We start from the raw sequence: 14206 nt of genomic DNA on the forward strand, positions 1-14206 counted from the left end.
ATAATTTGGACAACTGTAGGAAAGTAATTGTGTTGACTGGCTCTTTTAGAGCAGGGGTCCCCAAATTTTTTACAGAGGGGGCCAGTTCGCTGTCCCTCAGACTGTTGGAGGGCCAGACTATAATAAAAACTATGAACAAATCCCTATGCACACTGCACATATCTTATTTTAAAGTAAAGAAACAAAATGGGAACAAATAAAATATTTAAAATAAAGAACAAGTACATTTAAATCAACAAACTGACCAGTATTTCAATGGGAACTATGGGCCTGCTTTTGGCTAATGAGATGGTCAATGTCTGATTCCATATTTGTCCCTGCTAGCTGTAACAAGTGATGCATCAGTTAGTCTAGGTCTAGTTAGAGATTTCAGGTGTTTCATTCTGGAAAAAGTCTGTTCACAGACATAAGTGCTGCCAAAGATAGTTGCCATTTTGAATGCAGGGTTCCTGTGATTAGGATATGTCTCAGAGGGGAGAGATGCATAGAAATTAGGCAAGCTGCTTGACTTGAATGCGTCTTTCAGAGAGTCACACTGCTGCAGTTCAGCCAGTTCCATTTGGTAAATTGTATCCACATTTTCAATGTCAATAGAAAATGGGTTATGGAAAAGCTGTATGTCCTGTTCATGGAGATGAAGCTCTTTAAATCTGAATTGGAACTCCTTTTGCAACTTTTCCAGTGAATCCACACGTTTCTTTTGGGAATGCAATCAAAAGTTTTTCTGCTAACAGATTTTGAGTTAAGGGGAGATGGCAGAAATTTTCCTCAACTTGTTTAACACGGAGGCCTAATTTTACTTCAAATGCTTTCACATGTGATTGCATATCACAGATGAGCTTCCCTTTTCCTTGAAGTTGCACATTGAAACTGTTGAGTAGCTCTGTTACATTTGTCAGAAAGGCGAGGTGCCATTTCCATTCTGCATCATTGAGCTCTGGTATTTCTTTGTTTTTTGAAAGCATAAAAGCTGTAATCTGTGGAAGTAAGTCATAGAAATGTCTCAAAACTCCCACTCTCCCTCGACTCAGCCAATGGACTTCTGTGTGGTACAGAACGTCTTCATAGGCAACATTTAGCTCAGACAGAAATTCCTGAAATTGTCTGTGGTTTAGTGCATTAGCTCTAATAAAGTTAACACAAGATACCACAATTTTCATAACAGAGTCCCACTTCAGTGGTTTACTACATAGCGCTTGTTGGTGGATGAGGCAGTGTCTGGCTATTGGATGAGAATGGTTACATTTGTCCATCTCTTGGTTAATGTGAGCAATTACTCCTTTCTTAGACCCCACCATGCCAGGAGCACCTTCAGTTATCACACTGGCTAGCTTAGCCCAGTCCAGCTCCAAATCCTTCACAGTTTGGGAAACCTTTTCAGAGATATCCTCTCTTGAAGTTCCTTTGATGCTTTGCAGTGCAGCAAACTCTTCTGTGACTTCGAAATTGTCATTTGTCCCACGAATAAAAATTATAAGTTGTACAGAATCACGAACATCTTTGCTCTCGTCGAGTGCCAAGGAAAAATAGGAAAGTTTTCTTGCAGAGTTTTGCAAATGCTGATGCAAATTGTCTCCCATTTCTTCAATCCTTGGTGTAATTGTAGATCCTGAAAGACTAATTGTACTAAATAAGTCTGCCTTTTCTGGACACATCTCTTTGGCAGCAGAAAGAAGGCACTCTTTAACAAATTATCCCTCCACGAATGGTCTACCAGTGCACGCTATTAGCTTGGCAACTTGAAAACATGCCACCTTGCCCAGCACCGCCTCCAGTGCTGTATTCAGGGATGGTGGTGATCAGCCTGTGTATACAGCGTCCTGGGCATCTGCAGCAGCAGTGGTGGGCCTCTTCTGTGGGAAGTCCACTGCTGCATGTTTCCTCTATTCTCTCACTAACCACCAATGAAAGAGGTGCCCCTTCTGGAAGTGCGGTGGGGGTGGATACATGGCCTCAGGGGGTCGCATGCAGCCTGCAGGCCGAAGTTTGGGGACCCTTGCTTTAGAGAATAGTGGGAGAAAAATAAGTTTTGGAAAAAAAAAGTTTGTATTTGAATATGTGGGTTCTGGTGAGTTTGCAGGACATCTAAGTAGAAAACAGATTTAGAAATCATCACATACTTGGTAGTTTAAGCCAACATAAGAAATTGAAATCAAAGAGATGTTGTCCATTGTTACAGGTCTATAATGGTTATGAGGACCTGAAAGTAACAAAAGGAAAAGGCTGTCTGGGAGAACAGTGTCACACATGAGAGCACATATTCTATTTAATCAGGGTACAAGTTCCCAGTAGGAATGTGGGTTTATTGACATCAGATCTCAATTTTTTAAGAGCAGATAGAAATCTAAATTTTTATGTAAAACCTGGTTTTTAAGTGTTGTCAACTATATATATATTTTTAATACTGAGGAGGCTAAACAAAACATGTCTGAAACAGATTCAGACAATTGGCAGCCAGTTAAATGGAACCGTAGATTGTAGAGTGAGAAGGGGACTACAGACAGAAGTCGAATTTTGGTACACAAAACCATAGTAATAAACAGTTATGAGATCCTCCAAATGTTTGGCCTGAGAACATTGGGTAGTCATCACATATATCATTATTTTAAGCCTAATTCTGATATTTCATTAAGTTTGAGAGTATAGCAAGTTGGAGTGGGGGGAGGTATGGGAATATAGAGCAACATTTGTGAGTACAGTCCGCCCTCTGGATCTGGATTCCACATTTCTCAGATTCAACCAAGGATATATAAAATAATTCTTCTAAAAGTCACATTGTTGCTGACCTGTACTACAGGGTGGGGCAAAGTAGGTTTACAGTTGTGAGTATGTGACACAGCTTATTTTGTGTTATTTTTTTTATTAATTATTGTTTTTTCATATGAACATTTGTAAACCTACTTTTGGGCCACCCTGTATGTAGTTAGGCCTATGATGGTTATGCTGTGTTGAACATATACACAGTTTTTTTCTTGTGGTTATTCCCTAACAATACAGTATAATAACTATTTACACAGTGTTTACATTATGTTAGGTATAAGTATTCTAGGTGAGACTTAAAGTATATGGGAGGATGTGCATAGGTTAATATGCAAATAATACTTCATTTTATATAAGGAAGTTGAGTACCCTTGGATTTTGGTATCTATGGCATTCTGGAACCAAGCCCCTGTGGATACCAAGGGACAACTATAAATTTCCAACTAGGAAAACCAAATGTAAACTAATTTTTAAAGTTGACTGGAAAGGTATCTGAAAACACAATCAACCTATCATTTATAATCATTTCAACTTGCATTTTGATTGACTTCACAAATATAGTAAAAGTTTAAACTGTCTCTTAATTCTTTATTCACTGACCCCCTCCACATCCTGCTCCCAAGTAATTTATGAATATTGAAGACTCTGAAAGGTGACTGTGGAGGCAGTGTAGTCTGAATCTTCTCATAAAAATAGGTGTAGCATCTAAGATAGAAAAGTTACACTAATGACAACATGCTCAGATCATAACTACTATATAACTAAGTGAAAATTCTTATAAAGCTCAAGATATGAGTGGGTGGGAACAAGCCACCAACTCAATATTAACATCCATGTAGGATAAAATAGTGGGAAAACAACATAGGGTATGAAACCTTTGAGAATGGAAGGACCCCAAAACTACCAATAGGTATTCACTTGAAAAGTGAAGGAGATCATGTGAAATCAGCAAAACTGGCAGACTGGCATTTCAAGGAGAATACAAAGGGATGAGCAGAAAGATCTGAATGTGGAGTGGGAAAGTTGAACTCTGAAAACTTAAACCTGAGTTTTCTTCTTGCACAAAGCCCAACACTAAGGAAAAACTTTTGGGAGAAGAATTCTGATTGATTTGGATAGGGACAATAGAGGAAAAAATAAAACAGGTCCTGATAAATGTGGGAGAGAAGAGGAGGAGATAGCTCAGAAATAACAAGAAAACACCAGGAAAGGAAGCTTTAGAACCATGAGGCCAGAAAAGCTACTCACTCACCCACTTAAAAGTACAGAATAATTTGTTTAGCCTTAAAATATTTCACAAAAAAAGATCAGAGTTGAGTCCTATTAAAAGTTATAATAAAAGTGAATATGAAGCAAGGACAAAAGAAAAATATAGCCCAATATATCAAAACAAGTTGAGAGAAATGTTTTAAATGAACAACCTAAAACTGAAAATACAAAGTGATTGGAGAAAATATTTGAAGAGGAGTGACAGGACTCAGAAAAGAATATGTAATATAAAAAGTGCACAGATATTTTCAACATCATACTAGAAGTCCTAACTAATGCAATAAGACAAGAAATGAAATAAAAATAAGTAAAACTGTTCTTGAATGACATTGTCTTTAAAAAAAAATAACCACCCAAATCAACCACAAAAACCCTGTGGAACTAATAAGTGATTATAGGAAGGTCACAGGATACAAAGTTAACATACAAAAGTCAATTGATTTCCTAGCTCAATGAACAATTGGAACTTGCAATAAAAAAAATTAGAATCCAAAATAGATATGCTTAGGTATAAATCTAACAAAACATATACAGGATATATATGAGGGAAATGACAAAACTGATAACAGAAATATCTAAATAAATGTGGAGATAATCTGTGTTCACAGCTTGGAAAACTTGTAGAAATAGCATACTTTGTGCCCGGTTCTTGATTTCTAATACCAAGGAACCAGAACTCCTTGGAGAAATGACACAAAAATACACAAGATGAAATGGGTATCTTGTAGTGGTAGAAATTAAGGAAATGCTTTACACACACACACACACACGCACGCAAAATATAAAATAAATATTCATAAATCCATACTGATACCAATGATAATTAAGTAGGGAGAAGAGACAAATATCTTACACAGGGGAATTCCAAATGATTTATATAGATAATTCACTCTCTAGGAAGAAGGTAACTCCCTAATCCTTAATATTAGCTATACATAGTACTTCTTTCCAAAGAGAATAGTATTTTTTTTAAAGTGAAAATAAGTAACTTTTCAGTGTAGAAGCCTAACAGCACTGCTCAGGAGGGTGATCAAGGTCAACATCAATAGTAATAAATCATGTTGATAGCATTTTACCTTTGACAGGATGTGATGAAAATGGCATCTCTGTGGTCTTCCTCCCCCAAATCTATAAGCCTTGTCAAACCATGAGAAAAACATACCACAGACTCCAATAGAAGAGCATCCTACAAATAACTCTCAAAACAAGTGGCACTTAAGGATACATGACAACTAAATGTAGTATTGTATTCTAGATGGGGTCTTCCGGGGAAAAAAGCATTTGATAAGAACTAAGGAAATCTAAGGTATGGATTTTAGTTAATATATCGATATTGGTTTCTTAATATTAATGAATCTATTACACTAATGTAAGATTTTAATAGGTGTAACTGGATACAGGCTACATGGGAAATGTCTTTATAAATAAAATTCTGATCAAAATTTAAATTTTGTTTTCTTTACAAAGCAAAAGAAAAAGGGAGCCTCTTACATCTACTGGAAGAGCCATCAGTTCTCTCCTTTAAATGCTAGAAATTCAGTTTTGTGTGGCTAAAGATAATATAAAGTTAGATTCCTCTTAGGATGACTGTATTTGACCCATAACATATTTTTGACCACTTTCTGTTTTGGAGAATCTTAAATTCCAAATGTTTCAAACCTAGGTCTCAAATTTACTTTTGTTAAGGAAAGACATTTAGTGAGTATTTAGTTGCTAAAACAGAATTCTTAAACTGTACCTTTCAAATAGTATATATACAGTAAAGATTATGTATTATAGGATTGTATACCTGAAACCTATATAATTTTATTAATATCAGCCCAATAAAATTCAATTAGAAAAGAAAATAGTATATTTTATAACTTTGCCATAGTAAAAAAGATTTCATCATATCATAAGAATATTCTTAACAAATATTTTTTGTGGGATTTCTTAAAAAGGTGAATTCCTTCATTGAACTGAAACTAAGAGTTTATTGAGACTACTTAAGGATAACTTGAAGTACCCCTCTACAATTTTATTGATTCCTTCTAGGAATAGTAAAGTGTTCTGATGCTATAAAGGCTTTTTTATTTCTGTATTTCTATTGTACATCCTGACTTACTATATCTATATCTAGTTGAGTAATGCATTTTCTTCCACCTTTAGTGGGGTGAAATTTATTTATCTTCTAATCAAGGAAAATGAGTTAACTCCTAGCAACCTCTGATACTTAACCAGAAACATAGCTGTACTTTGGAATTAGTCATCCATCTTTATTTCTTAGTCTCCTATTTATCACTCAAAATAGTAATATAGCAGTATTCCACAGTGTCATGTACTACCAGTGGAATTATATTGTAATAGCATTGTTTTAAAATTTGTTATTTGATTTTGATGTGGCTAGCACAAGTCAGTACTTTCTCCTGTTATTTCAACTGGCCACATCTAGCCACAATAATCAAGTGCTCAGTACACCCCTATACAAAATTGTGATGGACTTATTAAAGTACAGTTCCAATGAATAATTCTATTTAATCCATAAGAAATCAATTTTTCCATTTTTTATCTCTGATATTTTTTAAGTAAAGGAGAATATTGTGTCTGGATTTCAAGGTTTGTTTTTCTATATTTCTTAAATCATTTTACTAAATTAATCTGAGCCTCATTTTTCTAATATGTAAAGTGGTTGTTATAATATAAAGAATGTAAAGTGCTTATTATAGTGAATACTACAGAGTAATCCCTAGATGGCAGCGCTTGTTATTTTTATTCTGTGCTGTGCTTCTGTATTGCTTAACATGCCATGTAAAATAGCTTAGGTGTTTTGGAAGGTATCTCTCACATATTATACAATGTTTGCTCTGCTTGATCAACAAAGTAACAAAGGAGAATGCCTCTTCTCTGGTATACAATATTCACGGAATATGGAAAGTGGCATTTTTATTTCACCTCTAGTGTAATAATCTTAAGTCTTTCAAATGTCTTTGTAAATAGAAAAAGTTACAAGAAAAATATAAAAGAATGATGTTATTTATCACCAACAGAAGCAGCCTTATTTGAACAATGTATGTTGAAATGACTAATACAGTGACTTATAGGAGCTTTCTAGTGGAAAGCAAATTCTCAAGTGAAACAGTATTTATTAGGCAATAGTGATATGCTTTTTATTGGTTGGACTCTGGTACCCGACAACAAATGGTACTTTACCCGAAGAGACACGTATTATGCACCACTTTGTCTAACTACAGACAGTAAAGGTCTATGGAACCGCGAGCCCCAATGGAAGTACAAAAGACAGTTCTCATAAAATCACACGAGAGTCAAACTAGTCCTTAATTTAAATAAATAAGGATGCAAAGTTTAAGTGATTATAAAGACTTCATATCCCTATGATTGAAATTCAGAAATTGTTGAAACATATAGCAATCTATTCAAATATAACACAATAAAGAAATTTTTTATTACCTTGTATTTATCATATAATACCTACTGTTCATAAAAAAACCTTACTTTTCTTCAACAAAGGTATTTTTCCAAGAATGGCCTTGTCTCTTTACCCAGGAAAACATTTATAACTTTAATTATCACAACCAAACAGTTTATTTTTGATAGGTAATTTAACCATAGTTTCCATTCAAAATTTAAGGCAACAAATGAAATTCTAATCTCAATAGATGATAAAGATGAACAATTTTCAACTTTCAGTTTTTTTATATAAACTTTGTAGATTTAAAATTTTATATTTCATTGTGTTACCCTATCAAGTTGGCTATCTTTTACCTGGGTTGTCTAAATTAAACTTGAGTAGGATGCTAAGAAAGTGTTTTGATAAAGACAAAGATACATTTAAGAACCTATTTTATAATTAAACATGGCCTTAAGTATTTTCAAGCTCATTCAAAGAGCTTTCCACCAGTACTTTATTCCTCCTTTGTCAAAACCACCGCACATGCCACCCAAACTACCTCATGTTAGCAGGTTTTGTTCACATCAAGTCTCTCTTGTGGGAGTTTCCAAGGATAAAAGGTGGTTCAGTTAATATGGCCTTAGCCATACTAGGGTATTTGCTTTGATTCTGGAAATGTTTTCTAATTTTCTGTAGCAAAAGTGAGAAGGGCTGGAATTCCCCTCTGAATCTCTTCCTAGAAATGGGATTTAGAAAGCACGAGCAACTCCATTCAGCTAGTTTGGGGACTCAGAAAATTAAATATTTCCTGTCATAGATATAGCTAGAGTCCTACTATGATATATATACTCAATTGGCCTGCTAGCATGTTAATAATAGACAATGCTGATTTACTACAGCCCTGTATAGTTTCACACATAAGGAGAATTATCTAGGTTTCAGAAATGAAAGCTCTATTTACTCTAACATTATTTTGAAGTGTTTGATGGTGATACAATTTTAAATTTTTAACTTTAAGCCCTAAAATTCAGAGTGATTTCTTCTAATAAGCCCTAAAATTCAGAGTGATTTCTTTTATACCACGTGCATACATGGTATAAAAATTCAAAGATGAGCATACAAATCATAATAAAATTCAATTAAGTTTATCTGAGTTTCAGAATCTTCACTACCTTTCCACATAAAGTGGTAAAACATGAAGATAGACATTTAATATTATAAGCATGATGATTATTATTGAGCAGAAAAATACCATCACCAGTTTTTCTCAAGTATCCCTAAGTACTTCTAATTTACAAGAAGGTAGACTCATTCAGTTCTGCTCTCAAAAGTGAAAATTTTCTTGATTTTTCTTACTAAGTAAAAAAAAATTAAAGAGTGAAAGACTGAAAACTACAGCCCACCTATGTTTAATCATTAACAGTGAGCTCTTTGGTGAACTTAGGTCCTGATTTTGGAGTTTGGAATCTGACCTTTCCCCAAAGATAAACATTATCATTGCAGGGTCTAAGGAGGGCCATTGCCTTACTGCCATCAGAAGAGTCCACTTCTTAGTGACTCTGCTGGGTACTGCATGCATCAGGGGGTGACTAGTCAATATGATTCTTCTTGCGGTGCTTTTTCTCTGCTTTATTTCCTCATATTCAGCTTCTGTTAAAGGTAAGTTTGTGTTGCCTTTTGCTAAACTTCAATTTTAGTCGTTGAAGGGAAAAGGTGTGTGTGTGTGTATTTAAGTGCAAATAGTGAAAGAGTTTCTAACTAAACCCTCTTCAAAACCATTGAATATAGAATGTTTGTGAAGGCATGACAGGATTAGAATGAAAACCAAGTTCAAGTTCCTCCATACATTAAGAAAACAGGTTCCTTCTCATTTCAGTTCCTCAGATTAGTGTGCTTCTTGCTTTAATTTCTCATTCATGGTCGATTATTAAAAGGGAGAAAAAAGACGCCAGCTGTTGTTACCTGCTGCTGTTGGCTACTCACTGAATGCAGCTTCTTCATTTGAATTGTAAAACAGATTTAAAAACTATTCTTAAATTTCCTTCTAGTTGCTTAGCAATGTGACATCAAGAAGAATCAGAACCAATGAAAAAGCATTTGATTTGCCAAAGAATTATGAATGAAATGGTAAAACATGTATTTAATTTAATTACTTTTTAGAAGTGATAGAATTATCATAATTGATAAATTACAGAAAATCTACATGATATAGGTTTTAAAAAGGAGAACTATTATCTTTGGAAAAATAGTGTTGCTAGTTATCATTTGTGTTTTAATTTAAATTGACTCTTAAAAACACCTATGAATTGAGACCTTTGAGAGAAAAAAACATTTTGTGAGTAGTGGTTTCAAAAAGATGTAAGAAAATGTATTAATATGGAGTCTTGTTTTAAACCATCTAGTTCATACACTCTTCAGACTGTACCTGTAAAATCATCAGTTTGAGTCTCTAGAGAGGGTGTGGCACACTCTCAAAGCCAATCCAACACATAACTTAGCATAATATGGTCCAGTTTTATAAAACAGTTCATTTGTAAACTTCTAAATCATTTTTAGGATATATGTGGCTCTTGATGATAAAATGAAGTTTTTCTTAAGATTTCTTGGATAAAAATTTTCACATGAGGAAAAGACAATCTTTCTTATTGGAATAATAAATGGTTGGCTAAATTTAAGTTATTTCACATACGCAAATGACACTTTATGTTTTTGAGCTAAAGACAATGTTTTTCACCAGTTTCTAAAATGCTTGGTATTTAAAGACACAGTCCTGAAAGAAAAAGAAATTTGAGAAAAATATAAAAATTTGTAAATTATATCTAACTGAGAATTATTATATAGAGAGCTTACTCTAGTATCTGTCAAATACACTACGGTATATTTGAAATATGAGGGATTTTTATAACATAATATCAAACCTAATACCATGATTATTTTAAGAAAAATAATTGAGATATAGAAGTTATTGAATGTTTTTCTCTTTCCCCACCATATAAATAACTTTAATTTTATAAAAAATAGGCTAACTTGATATTTTCAAATACATACAAGCAACAATAACACAATTTTAGAAGATTACAGATAGCTAGAGTTTCTTGTGTACAAATTTAGTGATAAATCCAGATTTGTAGAAGCTGAAGATTACGAAACTTAAGGGCCATCTTTAAGAAAAAATTACAAAAATATTCTTTGTGGGTGTTACTGAAAAACAGATATAGCATGTGTACACATTGCTAGGGTTCCCTTGAAATGGGCCTGGGCAAGTGATAGTTCCAAAGCTTAAGTGTCATTAGCTTCATGCTACAAGCTGCTTATGCCAAATATCATAAATAAATAATTCAGGACTTAACAGCTCTCTCTCTCTCTCTGTCTAGATGTGATAACCTTTTGTATTATAGTACCATGATTTAATAAGTAAATTCCTCGATTTCTGTAATTATTGACATTTAGCAAACAAACTACTTGTGAAGAGTATTCTTTGAAATTAGGTTATTATAAATTTGGGGGATCCCATGCATCACTCAAGACTCATCTCTATTTTAATTGTCAATGCAGCCTGACCTGTGGTGGGGCCGTAGGTAAAGTGTCGACTTGGAACACTGATATCACCGGTTCAAAACATCAGGCTTACCTGGTCAAGGCACATATGGCAATTGATGATTGCTGCTCCTCCCCTCTTCTTTCTGTCTCTCCTCTCTAAAATCAATAAATAAAATTTTAAAATGTTTAAAAAATTGTCAATGCAATTGTTTAGCAAATCCTCAGATGTCGGTGGATTTTAGTGCAGGTTCACTGTGAAGATAGTGGAGAAGGGGATTCAGATCAGCCTGGAAGAGGGTCTATTTAGAAATGATACGTTGAGTGTGAACATTCTGAAAACAGGTTTTCCCCGTTTTTTTAAATCATTTTCTAATTGTGGATCTAATTGTGCTTTTTTGTTCTTTTGAAATGTAGTTTTCTTTTAATTTTAGAGAGAGAGGAAAGGAAAGAGAGAAACCTCAATTTGCTGTTCAACTTTTTTATGCATTTATTGGTTGATTCTTGTATACTCCCTAACAAAACTGCACCTTGGCCTATTAGTACAACACTCTAACCAACTGAGTCACCTGACCAGGGCTTCAGGTTTCCTTTACAGTAATTTTACTTTCAATAACGCACACATAAACTTTCTATTTACTCTCATCACCTCTAAACCTGAACTTTTTCTTCACTTACAGTCTTTCTCTCACGTTGTTGTCTTACCCATTATTTTTAATTCATTCACATTAACCATCTTTCATGTTCTCCTCTTATCCTTTATCCTGCTCTCACTTCTAGGCTTACAGTTGTCTGTTGGAGACCTAAATCTCATGATTCATCATCCTTATTACTAATGCATGTCTCTTCAAACCTCACTTTTAGTTCATTTCTACTTTGTCTTCTTGCTTAAGCCAATTAACTGTGCTGTTGTATCCATCTAAGTTTTATAAGTATTTTAAGATATTTCCTAAAAAGTTTGAAACTAAGTTTTTTTGCTTTTAAGTCACTTAAACATTTTAGATGCACTAGAAGGGGCACATTGAGGAGGTGCTGATTCTTCTTTTTCTGGTTTTATCTAACATCAGCTTCAAAAAATGCCATTCTTCATACTGTAAAGAGCAACACCCTTTAAGAAAGAAATTAAGGTAACAATATAAATAGAATATGCCCCCATCTCTCAGTGTTGCCAGATCTTTGATCAAATAAACAGAAACATTTATCAAAAGGGAAAGGATAACAGGGAGAACAGTACAGCACAATTCACTTATTTGAGCCATTTTAGGCTTTGACTCCTGTTGAAAGATGCAGGGAAAAGTCCTAGGAGAACAAGGCTTATCCTTTCCTGTGCTTTATCACTTCTAAGTCATAGTGAAAAAGTCATCTATTATATGTTGTCTCTTTTCACATTCTATTAACCAGTCAAGTAACAGTAAGAAAAATAAAAGGTCAATGTGATAGTTTGGAAAGTTTCAGAATTTAAAGAAAGCTACCTTTCTACTACTTTTCATAGTTCCTTTAATCAGAAGACCTTCATGTAGTCCACAAAACTTGGATTTCAGTAAATTTCAATGTCAAGTTCTACGTTATATCCGCTATGATGAGTTGAACAGAGTCAGCTTGTTTCAGTTGTCATGTAATGCTTATCTTTCAGAATTACTGTGAGGATTAGATAAGAAAACATGTATTTCTTTAATCCTTATGTAGAACTCCATAGGTGTCATTAAAATAAGGCCTCTGACCAAAATATCTTTCCTGGTCATAAAGCCAATATTTGAACCTGCAGCAGTATCCCTGGTTAAAATGTAAAAGAGATGGAGGTAGGGGATGGTAGAAGGAGTCACAGACTTCATCTCCTTTCAGGCTTGTCCTGGCCTTTTCTGCCTTCTGGTATCATAGTTGAGGTTCTTCCCGACTTGCTGCTTGGGCGCAGACTGTTTTGGGGTCTATAGATGTGGATAGCCACTTCCACACTACCTTCTCCTGGCTTTTCCAGATTCCTAGTTCTTGTTTCCTTACCCCTTGTCTTTGATGGTTTCTCAGATCATATAACTTTACCATGCATCTATTCAGAATCAAATTCTAAACCCATGCAAAGGCTCTCTGGGTCTCCTTGCTGCCTTTGGATACCTATTGACCTCACCTCCTCCTGATGTCTTTCAGTTACTCAATTCCCGCCTCTTGGCCTCCCTGCTATTCCTCATTACACCCGCATCAACTCTCCTCAGGGCCTTTGAACTTGCTATTCCTTCTGTGGGGAGGATGGGGAGGTAGGAGTGTAGGGATGCCCTTCCCACAGATAACCAATTAGCTAGCCTAAAGCCTTTGCCTTGAATAATACCTTCTCACAAAAGTCTTTCTCGCAGCATCTCCATTCCCTTTTCTGTTTCATTTTTCTTTATATACTTATATTATTTATAAACATATAAGCTTATTGCCTCTGTCCTCCTCATAAATTTCATGAAGGTTAACATTTTGTTTTCTTGTTAATGGGCATAGCCCCAGAGGCTAGAAAGGTGCCCACCACCCAGTGGGTGCTCGAACATCCTTGTTGAATGAATGAATGACTAAATTCCTAGCTCATTCCCTAGAAATAGAAAAGAGTTCAACCTGAAAGTTTAGATGTGCATAGTATAAGTAAGAACACGCTTTCTAAAGCCAGATGGCCTAGGTTCACAGCCTGACGCCATCACTATCTGCGTAATCTTGTATAAAATGTGTACTCTCTGTGCCCCTGGGTTTTCTTATCTATGAAATGAGATTAATAATAGCTACCCCATTAGGTTTTTGAGGATAAAATATATAAATGTATATAATGCACTTAGTTTATTGGAGACAGTGTATTTTGACCATTTTCCCCTCTGCACAGTGGGCACTGTAGTAGGTGATAGTGTCAGTAGATGATAAAGACTCTTCAGAGATTTTCTCAAGTTTTTGACTTTGCAAAGTAATTTTACTTTTTCTCTCAGCTGCCTCACTTCCAGCCTAGTTATCTCAACCTCCTTTCCTGTTTCTTCCATCATATGCATATTTCCTGAGCAGGGAAAAGTTATAGCTGCCTGTTATAGTTAACTAGGCTATGCAACCTCATTAGCATGGAGGAAAAATATATACGGAAATCTTTCTGACTACCTCCTAAGAGCTATAGATAGAAAACACACACACACACACACACACACACACACACACACACACACGTTTGTAAAACTACTATAAACTTTAAGTTCTCTCTAGGAAAGACTTGATCCTACTCTTTACATTTGTGGAGGCTCA

At 34.9% G+C, this 14206-nt stretch overlaps 1 protein-coding gene across 1 annotated transcript in view; it reads left to right on the plus strand.

Annotated features, from left to right (window-relative positions):
* Positions 1 to 8919: 8919 nt before the first annotated feature.
* Positions 8920 to 14206, plus strand: part of MTTP (microsomal triglyceride transfer protein) — a 48914-nt gene continuing 43627 nt past the window's right edge. Inside the window, exon 1 of the mRNA XM_066385317.1 lies at positions 8920 to 9076. Coding sequence (XP_066241414.1) covers positions 9016 to 9076 — 61 coding nt within the window. The 5' untranslated portion in view covers positions 8920 to 9015. The remainder of the gene's footprint in view (positions 9077 to 14206) is intronic.

Source organism: Saccopteryx leptura, chromosome 5 (genome assembly GCF_036850995.1).
Source record: "Saccopteryx leptura isolate mSacLep1 chromosome 5, mSacLep1_pri_phased_curated, whole genome shotgun sequence".
In the NCBI taxonomy this organism is placed as follows: domain Eukaryota; kingdom Metazoa; phylum Chordata; class Mammalia; order Chiroptera; family Emballonuridae; genus Saccopteryx; species Saccopteryx leptura.